General features: G+C 40.3%; 1 protein-coding gene across 3 annotated transcripts in view; it reads left to right on the top strand.

The window, feature by feature from the left end:
• Nucleotides 1-18,136, top strand: part of CCDC136 (coiled-coil domain containing 136) — a 153,166-nt gene that overhangs the window by 121,647 nt on the left and 13,383 nt on the right. The window contains exon 9 of one of the 3 annotated variants that reach the window (XM_077472991.1): nt 12,453-12,515. The exons of 1 other annotated variant lie outside the window; for it this stretch is intronic. In XM_077472991.1, the coding sequence (XP_077329117.1) occupies nt 12,453-12,467 (15 nt within the window). In that variant the 3' untranslated portion in view covers nt 12,468-12,515. Of the gene's footprint in view, nt 1-12,406; nt 12,516-18,136 lie in introns of all 3 variants that reach the window. One more of the 3 variants, XM_077472989.1, reaches the window with a different exon arrangement.

The following is an 18,136-nucleotide window of genomic DNA, read 5'->3' as shown; positions in this document are numbered from 1 at the left end:
CCGGGTGCATTAACCAAAGAACTCCAGCGATGTCAACAGGTCATATATAAGGCGCACTGCATTATAAGGCGCACGGTCGATTTTGTGAGAAAATTTAGGGCTTTTAAGTGCGCCTTATAGTCCGAAAAATACGGTACATGATTAAGCAATGAGCTCAAAGAGTAGAAAGTCAGCACATGCTCCCAAACCATGTTTGCATGGTCAGACAGAAACAATACACACACGACATTGACAGCATGGCCACATAAACCCACTTTTGATGGAAAAAATGCAAAAGAATTTCAGCAAACAACCCTAGTTGGGCGTTTGTTAATATGCACAATATCAATCCTTCTCCCCCACAAATCACAGCATAAAACCTGTTCTCAGGCCAAACGAACCCCCTTACTGCAGCACTTTACATAAGATAGGTTGTATTGTTAGCACACTGACACGTGCCCAATAGAAGTACACACCCACCGTTATCTTTCAATCTATCTCTTCATGTATGTCTAAAGTGATTGCATCTGATGAGCAGGAACACATAATACTATTTTCAACTGTGTTAGCCGGCTATGTGCATCACATCACCAACTACAGGCAAGAGATTGAACTCCATTTGCATGCACATAAACAAAGCAACAGTTTTTTAAGCATATGCACCTGTGCAGTGTAAATCCTACAATTTTAAATGTCCAAGTCCCTGGGCATGATTAGTGCTAACAAACATTAACATCAGTCCCTGGCTGCAATGAGCTTCCAATCTAAAGTCCAAAACTAACTTTCTTATATTAGAGACTATTTCAACAGCAGATAAATAAAATATCAGCACGCTTTGGATTGCGGTGAGAAACCCACAGTGGGAGAACATATAAACTTCAACACAAGCTTTAGGATGTTGGGGCATTGAATCAGCAACCCCAGTGCTGCTAAATGGAATTGCTACCCATTTAGCCAGCAGGCAGCCTCACACATGTTCTCTGCATCTCTGTTGTGTGAACCAGCCATAAGTCCATAGCCATGCTCAGTGTCACCAGCAATATACAATATATTGTCTGAAGTATTGGGACGCCTGCCTTTATACGCGCATTAACTGTAATGGCATCCCAGTCTTAGTCCATAGGGTTCAAATTCATTTGTCCCACCTTTACAGCTATAACAGCTTTAACTCTTCTGGGATTGCTGTCCACAAGGTTTAGGAGTGTGTTTATGGGAATATTTTACCATTCTTCCAGAAGTGCATTTGTGAGGTCAGGCACTGATGTAAGTCAGGCTGAGAAGACCTGACTTACAGTCTCCGCTCTAATTCATCCCTAAGGTGTTCTGTTGTGTTGAGATCAGGACTCTGTGCAGGCCAGTCAAGTGCCTCCACCCCAAACTCACTCATCCATGTCTTTATGGATCTTGCTTTGTGCACTGGTCCAAATCATTTGGTGGAGGGGGGATTATGATGAGGGGATGTTTTTCAGGGGTTGGGCTTGGCCTCGTTGTTCCAGTGAAGGGAACTCTTAAGGCATCAGCATACCAAGACATTTTGGACAATTTCATGCTCCCAACTTTGTGGGAACAGTTTGGGGGTGGCCCCTTCCTGTCAGGGCCGTCTTCAATATTGATTGGACCCTGGGCAAAAAAATTCTTGGCCCCCCTCATGCAATTTTACTTTCTACCTGCTCTGAGACATACAATAAATAGCAACTAGACTTAAAATCAGTTTACTGTATCAGATCATGCAGCAATTGTGATTGGTTGCCAGAGGTTACAGCATATCATTAATGCTTACTGACTGGTTGCTAGAGGTTACAGCACACATTACGGCTCACTGATTATTTACTAGAGGTTACAGCAAATTATTTCTGCTTGTTATTCGGTTGCTAGAGATTACTGTACAGTATTACTGCTCACTGATTGGTTGCTAGAGGTTAAAGGAAATCATCTCCTCACTGCAAGGGGGCATGATCTACATATGAATTCTGCCTTTATTTACATATCAATACTGCGGCTGCAGCTATTTACTGATAAAAGACGCCACTATTTACATATGAATGCCGGTTATTTACATGTAAACACAGGGTCTGCAGGTGAGTCATCTGTACACAACAATAAGGCAGAACTGAGCAGCATTAGTACCAGCACTTCACACTGAGATATTGGGACACAGCACAGGACTAAAACTTCAAAGAATGAGGGAATTTAAACTCAGACAGTTGGCAAGTATGAGACAGCTGCTTTGGGCCCCACAACAATGACAGGGCCCAGGGCAACTGCCCCTTTTGTCCTGTCTCAAAGACGGCCCTGCTTCCTGTTTCAATATGACTGCACACCAGTGCACAAAGCAATGTCCATAAAGACATGAATGAGCGAGTTTGGGGTGGAGGAACTTGACTGGCCTGCACTGTCTTGACCCCTCTTTAACACAGTGCTCATTTTCGTATTTACTATAGCGCCCCGTAAAAAAGGCATTGGAGCTAAAATGAGAGCTATTTGCAGGTTTGAGCATGCTCAGTTGTGTTGGCATCTAGTTGTACAAAAACGGGGAGTTTATTTCGTCTCAGACTTTTAAAGATATTTAAGTGTAGAACTCACTTTTTCACACAGTTTAAAAGCAGATTATCTTTAAATAATAAGACATATTTCAGTACCATTTAGGCAATTATATCATGCTCTAAACATTATTTCCATGTGCCCTACTCCAGGTTTTAGCAGAGTAAGGGTTTGGGCGCTATTTGGTTTCAGGGAAGTATAGTAAATTCGATTTTGGGAGCATTTTTTTACCAGAGCTATAGTGAATAGCGTTTTAGCACTAATTAGAGCTAATTCACGGTAATTAGCGCTAATTGGCACTGCAACGCTATAGTAAATGACCCCCATAGCGTTTTGCTTTTAGGCCAAAAAGTTAGATTTTGGTCTCATCTGGCCAGAGCACCTTCTTCCACATGTTTGCTGTATCCCCCACATGGCTTCTCACAAACTGCAAATGGGACTTCTTATGGCTTTCTTTCAACAATGGCTTTCTTCTTACCACTCTTCTATAAAGGTCAGATTTGTGGAGTGCATGACTAATAGTTGTCCTGTGGACAGATTCTCCCACCTGAGCTGTGGATCTCTGTAGCTCCTCCAGAGTCACCATGAGCCTCTTGGCTGCTTCTCTGATTAATGCTCTCCTGGCCTGGCCTGTCAGTTTAGAAGGACGGCCATGTCTTGGTAGGTTTGCAGTTGTGTCATACTCTTTCTATTTTCAGATGATGGATTGAACAGTGCTCCATATGATGTTCAAAGCTTGGGATTTTTTTTTATAACCTAACCCTGTTTAAACTTCTCCACAACTTTATCCCGGACCTGTCTGGTGTATTCCTTGGCCTTTATGATGCTGTTTGTTCACTAAGGTTCTCTAACAAACCTTGGAGGTCTTCACAGAACAGCTGTACTTATACTGAGATTAAATTACACACAGGTGGACTCTAATTACTAATTAGGTGACTTCTGAAGGCAATTGGTTCCACTAGATTTTAGTTAGGCGTAACAGAGTAAAGGGGGCTGAATACAAATGCACATCACACTTTTCAGATATTTATGTCTAAAACATTTTTTAAAAACATTTATTATATTTCTTCCACTTCACAATTATGTGCCACTTTGTGTTGATCTATCACATAAAATCCTAATAAAATATATTTATGTTTTTGGATGTAACATGATAAAAAAATGTGGAACATTTCAAGGGGTATAAATACTTTTTCAAGACACTGTAGAAACCAATATAATGAATGTAATATTTGATAAAGTAAAAATCCAATCTGATAGGGTGCTCAACTGTTATGGTAACAAAAATAAAATGAATCATAATAATAATAATAATAATGAAGAAAAGAAACAAGAAAACAATAAAGTACAAAAAGTGAAATATCAAGAACGACCACTAGATGTCCCTAGTGGATTAATTACCATGAGTGGCCGTGCAAAAAATAAATAAACATATATACAAGCCGCCACTGATATATATATATATATCAGTGATGGCTTGTGAAGTTTTAGGATGGGGGACACCAGACCCCGCCCTTCCTTTTGACCCCTTCCACTTGGGGAAAATGGGCGTGGTTTCAGCGAAATAGTGGCTCTAAGGCGGTGTGGTTAGCGTCTGAGATGAACGAGGGATGGAGGGAGAGGGAGAGAGGGATGGAGGGACAGCAGGCCCAGATCCTACACAACAATAGAAATATGTGTATTCTAGAAAGTTTAACAATCAGCAGACAAAGATATTCCAAACACCTGGTGTTAGCACTTCAATCATCCTGGCACCATGGTTGTTATGGTGTCAGGATGATTGAAGCTTATTATTTCTATTATTACATTGTAATATAAAATGAAATCCTTCAACTCACCATAATGCAGAATCAGTGGGAGCCCTGAGCTTGTCACTAGCCATGTCGCCTGTCACCAGATGCCATCACATGTGCCCAGTGGAGTCCGTCCTTACATGCAGACTGTGTCCCATAAAATGCAGGCTGTGTCACACAAAATGCAGCCTATGCCCCACCAAATGCAGCCTGTGTCCCTCCAAATGCAGCCTGTGTCTCTCAAATACAGTCTGTGTCCCCCAAATGCAGCCTGTGTCCACCAAATGCAGCCTGTGTCCCCCAAATGCAACCTGTGTTTCACCAAATGCAGCCTGTGTCCAACTGCAGTCTGTGTCCTCCAAATGCAGCCTGTGCCCCACCAAATGCAGCCTGTATCCCACCAAATGCAGCCTTTGTCCCCAAAATGCAGCCTTTGTCCACCAAATGCAGCATGTGCCCACCAAATGCAGCCTGTGTCCCCCAAATACAGCCTGTCTGTGTCACATGTAACCCCCCCGTTCTCCACGGGAGCACATTGGTACTACTTACCTTGCTGTTGTCCTCTCCTGCGATGTCTTCTTCCATAACTGCCATGGAGGGCTCCATCCACTCCACTCCTACTTCCTGTTTCCTCTCTCCCAGGCGCAATGGGGAAAGAAAACAGGAAGTGACAACAAACTGAGATTCAATCAAACTGCCCGGTTTCTTAATACATACTACGTGCGCTGGGCGGAAGCTACTCAGTGCTTTGGAAAGCGCCGCAAGGCGAGCTAAATGCCTGCAAATGAAGCGCCCCGTCTGCAATCTCGTGATTGCATAGATGTGGTGCTTTCCATAAGTGCAATGTGTCCAGCATCAGAACACAGTGTACTTAAAGACCTTTTTTTGTAATTTTTTTTAAAGGGCCAGCTTTAAAAAAAAATAATTTCCCATTTTTTTGGGGGACTGCCTGGAGGGGGGTGGGTGCGCCCATGTGCCCCCTATGGACGGGCCGCAACTGATATATATATAGGTATATATATCTATATCTATATATCTATATATATATAGATATATAGATAGATATAGATTCATTCTGGGTGGACCTCATATGACCGCCTCCCAGAACGACCACTTTCCCTTGCCTCAGCTCTTTAACCATGTGATCTGACAGAGTGTATGGTGAGGAGAGCTGATCAGTGGCATCTCCTCATAGGGGACAGCTAGGTATGTAATCAGGGCACTGGTCATCAGTGCCCTGATTACAATTAGTGCCAGCAATGATTGCCCACCACTTCCAGCAATCAGTGCCAACCAGTGCCCACAATTGTCACAAAACTGTGCCCACAAGTGCTAGCAATCAGTGCCCACAAGTGCCAGTAATCAGTGACCATTTGTGATGCCAGTCAGTGCTGGCAATCAGTCCTGCCCATAAATGCCGATAACTGCTGCCCATCAATGCCCATCAGTGCCGCCTATCTGTGCCCACCATTGCTGCCTATCTGTGCCCACCAGTGTCACCTATCTGTGCCCACCAGTGCTGCCTATCTGTGCCCAGTGCCCACCAGTGCCACCCATCAGTGCTGCCTATCAGTGCTCATCAGTGCCCATAAGTGCGGCATATTTGTGCCTCCTCATCTGTGCCACCTAATCAATGCCCATAAGTGCCGCCTCATCAGTGCCCATAAGTGCCACCTCATCAGTGCCCATTAGTGCAGCCCATCAGTGCCGCCTCATCAGTGCCCATCAGTGAAGGAGAAAAATTCCTTATTTACAAAATTTACTGATAGAAACTAAGAAAAGCTTATTTTTTTCAAAGGTTTTGGTCTTTTTTTTTGTAAAAATAAAAAACATAGGAGTGATTAAATACCACCAAAAGAAAGCTCTATTTGTGTGAAGAAAATGATAACAATTTCACATGGTTACAGTGAAGCATGGCCACGCAATTGTCATTCAAAGTGGGACAGCGCTGAAAGCTGAAAAAGGCTCTGGGCAGGAAGGGGGTGTAAGTGCCCTGTATTGAAGTGGTTAAAAGTTGTTTTTATTTGTTCCCCCTCACTTGGTCTTCTGAGTTTGGAAGCAGTGGCCTCAGTTTTATATCATCCCTGTTATAAGGTTTTCTTGGTCATCTGATGCCCTGTATATACGACCAGCTTTCCCGTCTGAATAAACTCTGAAGGTTTTTCCGACGGAGTTCCGACGGAGTTCCGCTGAAACTGTCTTGCGTACACACAATCACACCAAAGTCTGACCGTCAAGAACACAGTGATGTACAACACGTACGACGGGATTAGGAAAAGGGAGTTTTATATTGGTAGCCAATAGCTTCCATCTCGTACTTGCTTCAGAGCATGTGTCATTTTTGGTCCGTCAGAACAGCATACAGACGAGCAATTTTCCCATCGGAAATATTTAGAACATGTTCTATTTCTAGGTCCATCAGAATTTTCAACGTAAAAAGTCCGAGTGGGGCATATACACGATCGGAATATATGATAAAAACTTCCCCTGTGACTTTTTCTGTTGGACATTCCGCTTGTGTGTATGCAGCATTAGTTTTGCGCCTGGCCTTTTGTTGATTTTAAGCGCTATTTTAAATAGAAGGCAAACATACTTCACCATGGGAGATTGTCCCTTTTTTATATTCCCTTACTGATGTCCGGAGATCTGGTGGCTGCTGAGTTGATCTGCCTTTGAAGGCTTCTCTGTTGAGGGATTGAAACGAACATCGGGAGTAACCTTGTACCTATTTGCTGTATACGACTCCTGTAATGGGGGTCATGTATATATGGTGAGTAGCCTGTGTGACCGGGGTTGGTGAAGGAAGACTTTTAGACATCATATGCACCATTGGAAATTATTTGTAATTAATCCACTAGGGATATCTAGTGGTCGTTCTTGATATTGCACTTTTTGTACTTTATTGTTTGCATAGTTAGGATTAATAGGGTGTGCGGTTCACCAACATCGCAACGAGCAGCCCCTAAACTAACCATTCAATTTGTATATTTAATATTTATATATTTGCGCAGGTAAGGGAATAAAACTTAGTTTATTTCCCCATTACACCTTAATAATAATTAGATTATAAGCACTTCCAATAGAAAACTAACTGAAGAGTTCTTAAGATGCTTCTACACCTAAAAAAAACATTTTTTGGGAGGACCCTTACTGAATAATGGAGTGGATACTGGAGCTAATACTGACTGATACAAGGTAAGTCATAGGAGATTTGAGTAGGATCTGCTAGTTGATACCTGTATTGCATCATTATACACAGGCCCATTGGAATTCGTGCACAAATGCTATGGTCCCCTTAGATCCTAAAGTAGTCAAAACTTGCAGTTTTGGTTAGAGTAGGGAAAGGTTAAAACCCTGTAACCTTTTTGTTTTCCTGCCTTCACATTGGGAAGATTCCCTTTTACTCTACAAAGTGAGGAAAAAAATCCCTTCTTAGTTTTCACTGTATCAGATGTCTCCAAAGAATGATTTCCCCTTGCCTCCTGTCCTAGTAAAATTTTGAATTTCCCATCAATTTCTGCCCAAGTAAAAATGGTGACCAGGAAAAATAGGATAAATAGGATAAAACAGGATAAATCCTAATAATAACCTGAAAGGTTTTTAACACTCCCTGATACTTAGCTGACTGTTTAAAGTGCAACAAAACAGTTTTTTTTTAAATACCTTTGCTGCTAGCAAATTAAATAAATAAGAATTTATATTATATTTACTTGTCTTAAACTTTTTTTTAGACTTCTTCAGTTGCTTCCTGGTTTTTGGCCTAGGCCAGAATGATGTTGTATACCCCAGTCTTTATGGACATCTTTTTTTCTTTCATCTGGTGGAGTGGAGGAGGGGAGGGGGAAGTAAATTCTACGTGAATCTGTCCTTTCTCTAAATGCCCCCCCCTTTTTTTGGGGGACATAAAAGGCATCACAATTTCAGGCATATATTTTCTATTTAATTGCCTATTAACTTAATACTGCCAGGCCTGGTTGTTACTCCTTTTTTTATTTTTTTATTTCTGCATCATTGATTAAAGGGGTTGTAAAGGTTCGTTTTTTATTTTCTAAATGGGTTCCTATAAGCTAGTGCATTGTTGGTTCACTTACCTTTTCCTTCGATTTCCCTTATAAATGTTTTTTTTTCTTTGTTTTCTTTGTCTGAATTTCTCACTTCCTGTTCCTCCTCAGTAAGCTGTTCAGTAAGCTGCTCTGGCTGACTAACCACCAGCTCGGATGATGGTGAGAAGTTTACTGAGGAGAAACAGGAAGTGAGATATTCAGACAAAGAAAAAAATGTAGAAAATAAAAAACGAACCTTTACAACCCCTTTAATGTACAGTATAATACTTGCAGAGAGAAACCCATTTTGAATATGCTTTTGCTATTGTATAACCTTATTGCACTGTGTGGGTGCCCATTTTCCTTATGCTTAATAAAATTCAAGTAAAAGAAAAGGCACAGGGAATGAAACAGGGGAACCAGGTGCGAGCCATCTACAGTACCTACCCCTCCTCCAGTATCATTAGTGACAGTGCATATGTGCAGAGCACAGGCAGAGCTCTGCTTGATCTTGCCTGTCTTGACAAATTTTTTTTTTTTTGCTGCCACTGTAGCTAACACATCCCCTAGCCCTACCTAGGGACAGAGCTTGACTCAGGGAAGCATCTGATTTCTGAGGCAAATGTCAATAATCACCACTCATTCAAAATTAATCTCCTTGCTAGCTGCGTGGTCTAACAACGTTGAGGGACATCTGTAAAGCTCGCCATAGATGGTGCAATTTTCTTTCCTGCAACCACAGATTGTAGGAAAGAAAATCACTTAATTCCCCCATCAACACAGTCAGTGTTGATAGGGAATCCCTCTGGTGGAGTTATTGTGTTCTCCCAGTTGGATGAGCTGTCCCGGGCAGGAGAACAGGCAGTGCTTATTGCCAGGGGCTATAGACAATGGCAATAGTTGCATGAAAGATCCGACAGGCTGGTCGTACCCAAGTTGATGGATCAATCAACTTGGGTAAAATCAGCCTGCCCATACATAGTTAAAATTTCGGCCAGACCCTGCTGAACTGGACAAGATTCAAACCGTCTATGGCCGGTTTAAGTCTCTTCACCCTGTATGGTATGAAGCAAAAAATGTATCAACTTGCAGAAGTTGTGACTGGCCTGTTTCTCTGTAGGTATTAATTATTTGGCTGTCTGTAACAAAGCAGTTCTGCAGCCCCATGTTTTTTTGTGCTGGAAAGCACTCATTTTCATTTTGAATTTGCTACAGGCTAGACTCTGAAGTCTTAAAGGTTCTTTTTTCAGTAACAAAGATGAAGTCCTAGCTGACAGAAGCTCTTTTGTCTTGTGTAGAACTATAAAGAAATAGAAATTAGTCAGCTTCAAAAGGCCCATGTAGTCAGGAAAGCCTTCAATCCACCTACTGACTATTAAACTAAGACTGCTAAAATGAATGCCTATAAATATCCTTAGGCTAGCAATAGATTTGAGTTTGTAATCATAGGAAAGATTTTTTCTAATAGATGTACAATCATTTCAGTTGAATTTTCATGTTTTTGATACAACAGGACTCCTTGGCAAGGGTTTTATTATACAGAAACAATAAAGTCTGTCTACAGAATTTCTCAAGCAGGGTTCCTCCAGAGGTTAATAGGGGTTCTTAAAGCGGTAGTAAACCCGCAAATTTTTTTTTTTTTAAACCTGCAAAGCAAAAGGGATAATGAGCTAGTATGCACCGCATACTAGCTCATTATGAAATACTTACCTTAGAACGAGGCCCCGACATCTGGCCCGATCCACGCCGAGGGAGCTGACATGCTCCCTCTGCGTTTCTTCCGGGTATCGCGGTTCCGGCGCTGTGAGTGGCCGGAGGCGCGATATCATCACTCCCGCGCATGCGCGCGGGAGATTTCATTCCGACCGGTCGGCCACTGCCGGATTTTCAGGCCGAGAATCCCCTTCTGCGCATGCGCCGCTGCAGTGGCGCATACCGAGGGGAATATCTCCTAAACCGTACAGGTTTAGGAGATATTTTTTTTACCTACAGGTAAGCCTTATTATAGGCTTTCCTGTAGGTAAAAGTTAAAAATTTGAGTATACAACCACTTTAATAGGAGAACATTGTCAGAGTTATCCTGATGGTGCCTGAAAAGTTTCAGCACCAACAACACAGCCATCAGCATGGGACCAGTGGAACCCCTTCTATCAACTTTTAGGTATGTGACCCCTGAGAACAGGGAACTTTTGAGCAGTCAGTCAGGGTGACATCTGTTCCACTGATCTAGAAATACCTATTTTAAACTATCAGGTTTTCCCCTAATGGTAGGAGATGTCGTCAAGGTTCACAAAGTGTACTTAGGTATACCGTGCACATGTTTTGTGAGCTAATCATTAGAATCAACCCTATGACATTTCTTTGGTTATCCCCATTAAATAAGTTATGCTATTAGTGAAATAAAATATCGTTTTTTCAGGATTACCTCACGCTGCTTACTGAAGCAGGCTAAAAGAGTTACAAACTTTCTTTCACCACTGCATTTACTGCACAATCACACAATGGCTTTCTAATATAATTCTTAAAGCTGAACTCCAAGATATTAATAATTCCTTTGATAATGCTCATTAAGTCTATCGGGAATGGAATAAATGGTAATACTATATTCCTCTCTTCGGCATGCCTCCAACTGGTCCCTGAGCCTCTTCTCTTTGACACTCAGGATGGTGGTTGTGCTCTGACATCGTCACATACAGTACAATGCAGAGCCAGCAGTCTTGCATTGAACGTGAGGTTGGCAAGGGCCCATCCATAACCCAGAGCATCAAAGTAAAGGTGAAAGTGCTAGAGGCCTGCTGAGGAATAGGCTAAGTATTACAGCTTATGCCTCAACCCCTAGACTTACAGCAGTTAACCCCTGCAGTGCTGAGGGGCCCTGCTACAAAAGGGTTGGCACCTCATCCCTTGAAACCTGAACACATATTAATAACACAGTTTCTGAGTCTAATTTAATGCAGATAAAGCACTAAGTGAGTTTAATTACCCTCTTAATCAGCCACCTATCCTGTGTAATTAATGTGTTCGGTTTTAAAGGAAAGAGGTGGCAACAAAACTCTTAAGCTTTACACATTGTAACATAGCATTAAAGTATCTGCATGTTTTATTATACATTTTGTAAAATTTACTGCACATTATGTAATCTACACTACTGCTGAGCACACTGGTCTCTCCTTTATAACCAAAATATTTCTCTCTCTTTTTTCTTCTCTTTTTTTTTCAATCTGTCATATGTCACCCGGTCTTTCCTTTCTTTTTTATGATCTCCTTCATTTCTTACTAATTTTATAAACTATATTATCTTTATGCCGTGCTAATCTTTTCTCTTGGAAATAAACATGCTCATCTATTTTCCTTCTCTTCTGCTGCAATATTTTCTCATCTGACAATCCATCCATGTGTTCTCTTCTGGGATTTGCTGTTCATGAACAATTGTTATTTTTTGCCCTTGCCATATGGTTTGTGGGGAACTCTCTCTTCAACCTTGTGTTTATTTCTCTACATATTCCATTGACATAAAATACAAACTTCTGAATTCTGGTTGTTGATGGTCTGTTCTTCATTTCATCCTTCAAAAATGTCTTTCTGCTCTGGTGTCTTGCCACAAATTTATCGGTCTCCTGGTGTTTGTATGGGATCTGCTATAACTTGACATAATGCTTTCCATACACATCTGTTTTAATTTCTTATTCTGTTTTATATAATTGTCGTTTCCCTGTTTCTTTTAATTCTAAATCATACTCATACACCAATTTCTGTAAAATGGGTATTTTTTTCTGTTGCACCATACCTTAATTCTTGTAATTGCATACAACATCACTTTCTCTCAACCTTCCACTGCTATTTGCTGTGACTTTACTATTAAATGCACATTCTAATTCAAATACCCACCTGACATCTTTCATATCTTTATTCTCATTCATATGGTTCCTAATATTGTGTTGACTCCACCTTCTCCAACCATGTCCCTTATTTGTGTTCTTCACTGAAACATTCATCCTTCCCTTCTTATTTCTTTCCTACTTCTTTTGTCCCTCCTCTTTCCTCTCTCAGGCCCCCTCTGGATCTGACCCTCCTGTTCTCTCCCTTCCCCTCCTAGGACTTATTGTTATAATGGGGACACTCTGGTGCTGGTGGGCTGAGACGTCCTAGTGCACATCAGGTACTGGTTTCCTTGTGACTCCTCATGCTCTGCATGCATTGCTTTGCACGGCTAGGAGTTTCTCTGTTGCCTCTGCTTCCATGCCCGATGCTGAATCTGTCTCTGCTATCTTTGTATGTGCCCTAACATTTCCTATCACTTCTCTGTTTCTTTTCATACTGCTTTGTTAGTTTTATAACATTATACTTGCCAAAAAGCAAAATCGATGTAACAGGTTGAATGGTTAATACTTCAAAAGTTGGTAAAGAATGACTTCCTCCTGTCTTGTTGCATGTGGTTCATTGCTCATATATGTGGGTTACTAAATAAGATGGTTCAAATGTTGTGGCTTGTTGGAGCTAAGATAACACTGACAGTACTTAGTATTAGAGCTAACATGCAAACTTATATTCATGTTGATCAGTGCTGTAAGAAGAATATATAAGGGGTTGGTATGCAAGAAAACCTATTATGTAGTATAATTTACTGTAGAGTGGAATAAAGTATGGCAAAATGTACAAGAGTCTTGGTTTTGGTGCCCAGAAAAACAATATCTGGCATTCCCACATTTTCTTTCTCACTGTTGCCATTGTTTTCTCATTTTAAGCCAAGCTAAATAGTCAGTGGGAATTTTTTGCCATTAGTTCAAATCCCGTAGTTAGAGATGAGTAAATCTAAACCAATATTCTATTGTAATTGGATAAACCTGAGGGTGCTTAAATAATCCTGAATCTTGCTCTGAACTTCTCGTTATTGGCAGTCATATAACTAGGGAATACTGTAGTCATGGAGTGAGCTTCAGGAGCCTGGCTCCGGAAGCTTAAAAGGCAAGTAGAGATGGGGTGAAATCTTAAAAAATACATTTTTAAATATCAAATGGATTCTCAGATTTCCCTACTTTGCAAAAGAGAAAAGTCTGTGCAACAGAACCATTTAACCATAACTCCTAACTTTCTGAATGAGGGACGCCTATTAGCAAATGTATGTAGGCATAGGACACATCCCATGTCATGTGCCCCTTAAAGGAAAATTGTAGCAAAAAAAAAAAGTGCTTTTTTTTACCAGTACTATTTCTTTATATTGGCTTTTGGAATTTACAAATGCAGCAATTTAGAAATCTAGATGAAAGGTTTAGCACTATAAAACACTTTTTGATAGATAATTAGTGCATTTTATATACAACTATATGGATCAGACCAAATAGAGGGAAAAATGAGGAGGAAAGAGGGACAGAGGGGCTTTGTACTGAATGAGGGACAGTCCCTCAAAATCAGGGACAGTTGGGAGGTACGATTTAACTACATGTAGAAGTGGCTCTAGCAGGCAATAATTGTGCACAAAGGCATTTAAAGGATCCAAATAAACAGCAAATTGGTAATGTATTTAACCAATGACCCATTATGTTTGTTTAAAGAGAATCTTTGTCAATAGTAAAAGCTTGATTTAGATCCATTACCAGAACCGTATTTAAAATGGCATTTGCAAGGATATAAATTACTCTTTGTCCAACATGGTATTAAAAATGGTTCTCTCCAGATGGTTAATATGTTATTGGACATGAGGAGCACCTGACTGTATAATCTTGCTCTTACATTGTTAAAGCTGAATGTATTCCAGCTGAGACTAGCTTAAAGTGTTTTTCTAGCCAAACCCTTTTTATTGTTTTGAATGGAGTAGGGACATTTTTACTGGTAAAATTTATCCTACCTTCCTATCCCAATGGCACAAGAAATGAGAGGAAATCTTTGCAAAGAAATCCCCTCTTAGACAGTTGTTACTATTACAGGTGTCTTCATTAAAAGGTTTTATATCTATCCCTGTTTCAGTGACAACTGTAAAATATTTGATTTCCTATCATTTTATTCCCTGGTGAGAATAAAGTTTAAAACAAGTACAGGGAATATATCTTTCCAACCCTCCCATGCTCTCTCCAGGCCTAAAAAATGTTTTGGCAAAATATACACTTTAACACAGTCACAAATGTACAGACCTTTGATACTTTAAAGTTTAACTCCAGCTAACAACTTTAAGTAGTTTATTTTCTTTTTGGGATAAAGGTTTCACATACATGAATAAATGCTGACTGTTATAAGCACCAGTCAGTCAGTTACTGGTAAATGGTTTGTCTTAACCTTCTAATTTCCACTTTTGATGGGCAGCTTGGTCTGCTAAAGGACGTTGAAAAATAACAGCCGAATCAACAGGTAACAACGAAATAACAGAAAAACAAATACTGATTTGTTAATGCTATAGTGACAGACTGGATCATATATGTAATTTTTTAATCTTGCCTTTAGTACCACTTTAAAACTGGTAAATAATGCTTTCCAATGCAAACAAGAGGCTGCCTAATTATATTTACAAGTGCCAACTGAACTACAGGTTATGGCCAAAATATTTCCATTGAGCAACAGCGACTGTTCTATGTATGCTTTCCACAGAGTCCAAGATCTCAAACAGTATATTTTACAGAACGCATTAAGAATGGGACAATATTGTTTCCACAAGGCACCAAGGACTGGACCATATATTTTCTCCTGGCACCATGGACAATGGAGACATTTACCTCTGGCTGCAAACTAGCAACTGGACCATTTATTTTCCACTAGCATAAAAGGCCGGACAACTGGGACTGTACAGATCATTTTCACTGGAAACCGGAGACTGAGCAACTTATACAACAAACATTACATGTACTGCCTCAGGATAATAACATTATCTCAGACATATTCAGGTTTGAAGAGACCACTGATTACAGAATACAATATAAATAATCTTTTATAAATAGCTATGTTACTCTTATATACTTTTACAGCTTAGTTAATTACTGCCAGGGCTTTTTTTCAGTGGGAAAGTAGGGCAACACAGTTCTGGCACCTTCAGCACTGAATATATGTAATGCCAAGGGGTACTGGGGTATGCTGGAGAGTCTATTGATGCTGGCAGGAATCCATTTTTGTGTGTGGGTCTATTGTTGCTGGAAGGGTCAATTGTTAAGGGAGAGGTCTATTGTTGCTGTCTGCTGGAGTGTCTATCATTTCTGGCTGCTTGGAAATCTGTTGATCTTGCCAGGGTTCTATTGTTGTAGGGGTGGAGCTAATATTGCTGGGGTGTTATTTTGTAATCGTAACAAGAAAAAACTGTGCCACAAAATGAAAAGTTAATAAATGTAAAATAAAAAACACAATATTATTACTGACAAATATCCAATGAAAAGTGAAAAAGTGAATCCTGTGCAATCCAATGGAGATCTCAATATATTATTTGTGCTAAAATAAACAATGATTACAATGTAGTTTTTTCACTTCATAGGTATAAAGGGTTGTAATAAACTTGAGTGAACAGTGTCTTAGTACGCCAATATCTTTAATGAACCATCGCTGTGCTGGACATCTATAGTAATTGCCACCACCGATATAAAAGTCACTTACCAGATGGTAAAAATTAGATAGCATTCATATAAACCCAGCCACAATCTTTAAACATGGGGAATGGACACACACCGCAACCTCCTCCGGATGGATATAAACCCTTGGACTCAGCAATCTGTGTGTTTCGTAACAGCATTGACCATATAAATTGAAAAGAGGACCATAGCGTGATACCATACTAATACTTGGTTTATTAAAAATAAGAGTAATACTCACAAAATTTCACATATAAGACATTATATACTAAAAAACAAAAACGCCGGCCGGCATTCAAGAAGCCCTTCTTCCTTCGTAGATAACGCAGTGATTTCACTACACGTCCTCCCAGATGCGTTTTGTCATCAAACAGATGTTCTCAATGGGGATAGGGCAGTAAAGTGATTCGCCGCTACTTATAGTGCCACGCCTCGTTCTGACGTGCAAGGAAGTGGCTGGAAGCCATCTTGGCTAAGGGAAACATTGCCCATAGTTGGTCTGATGGTTAGTTTGAATATTAGGACAATGAAAACAGCTAAAAAAAATATTTCTGTCCGCAAGTTAGGAAGGCATTAAGTCCTATAAGGACTAGCCTCACAATCCCGTGTATTCGAGTGAATAATACACTCGTACACTGAAGTGACTAAGAACTTCCTTAAAAATGGGAAAAAAGTCCCTATACATAGCCCAATAATGGGGTAAGTATTTGTACGAAAAAATATGTGAATAAATAAAGCGGATGAAACCCACCACATATAAGTGAAGGGAGAGGGAGAAGTAAATTAAATATTGACCCTGCAACACTATAGAAGACTATATACTAAAAAAAATGTATTTAATAACATTAAATTTGTGAATAATATTACTAAAGTGTTACATGAAGTGAGCCCTGAGTCGAATATAATTTCAAAAGGGTAAATATAAATGTGAAAGAGATGTCAACGTGAGGTAATGTTGACAAAATCACACATTGACAAAGTCCTTTATACAAAATACCACAAATGGGAGATAAAAAATAATAAATAGTAAATAAAAAATATAAAAAATGGACTGCCCACCCTTGCATGACATAGCTAGCATCGTTGTGTGGCCAAAAGAAACTTTACAACAATATTGAATGCATATACAATGTTGGATGCATGTACACCAATATAGTAAGTGTCAAAAACACCCAACATACAAATGCTTGAAAACAATCATTATTAAAAAATACATACATATTAAAAATAATGATAATTTCAAAAACTACTCCACAGACCTGGGAAACTTCAAGCATTATTGATAAAGGCATTAACATCTGTGTCGACATTTAACCCATAAGGAACATAGGTTTTCAAATGCTGAATCCACGCCATCTCGAGCGGACACAAAAATATGTTTTTTTTAGCTGTTTTCTTTGTCCTAATATTCAAACTAACCATCAGGCCAACTATGGGCAATGTTTCCCTTAGCCAAGATGGCTTCCAGCCACTTCCTTGCACGTCAGAACGAGGCGTGGTACTATAAGTAGCGGTGAATCACTGTACTGCCGCCTCAACCTCCACAATATCTCTAAACTACGTCCCTTTCTAACCAATGAAACCACAAAACTCCTGATTCACTCCCTGGTTATCTCTCGCCTTGACTACTGCAACTCCCTCCTCATTGGTTCACCTTTAAATAGACTATCCCCCCTTCAGTCCATCATGAATGCTGCTGCCAGACTCATACACCTTACAAACCGCACAGTGTCTGCTACCCCTCCCTGTGAATCCCTCCATTGGCTGCCACGTGCCCAACTAATTAAATTCAAAATACCAGCACTTACTTACAAAGCCATCCACAACTCTGCCCCAAGCTACATCACTAGCCTAATCTCAAAATACCAACCTAATCGCCCACTCTCTAGCTCCCTCATCATCTCCTCCCATATCCGCCTACAGGACTTCTCCCAAGCCTCGCCCGTCCTCTGGAACTCACTACCCCAATCTGTCAGACTGTCTCCAAATTTATCCACTTTTAGGCGATCCCTGGAAACTTTCCTCTTTAGAGAAGCCTATCCGGCCTCCATCTAACAACTTCACTATTGTCTCCATTAGCTCATCCCCCACAGCTGTTACCATTTTGTATAACTTGACCCTCCCTCCTAGATTGTAAGCTCTAACGAGCAGGGCCCTCTGATTCCCTTTGTCTTAAATTGTATTGTATTGTATTGTAATGTCTAACCCAAAGTTGTAAAGTGCTGCGTAAACTGTC

The sequence above is a fragment of the Lithobates pipiens genome, unplaced genomic scaffold (assembly GCF_037356315.1).
Source record: "Lithobates pipiens isolate NorthernLeopardFrog02 unplaced genomic scaffold, aLitPip1_a1.2 Scaffold_8, whole genome shotgun sequence".
NCBI classification, from domain to species: domain Eukaryota; kingdom Metazoa; phylum Chordata; class Amphibia; order Anura; family Ranidae; genus Lithobates; species Lithobates pipiens.
This window is presented reverse-complemented; position numbering and strand designations above follow the sequence as displayed.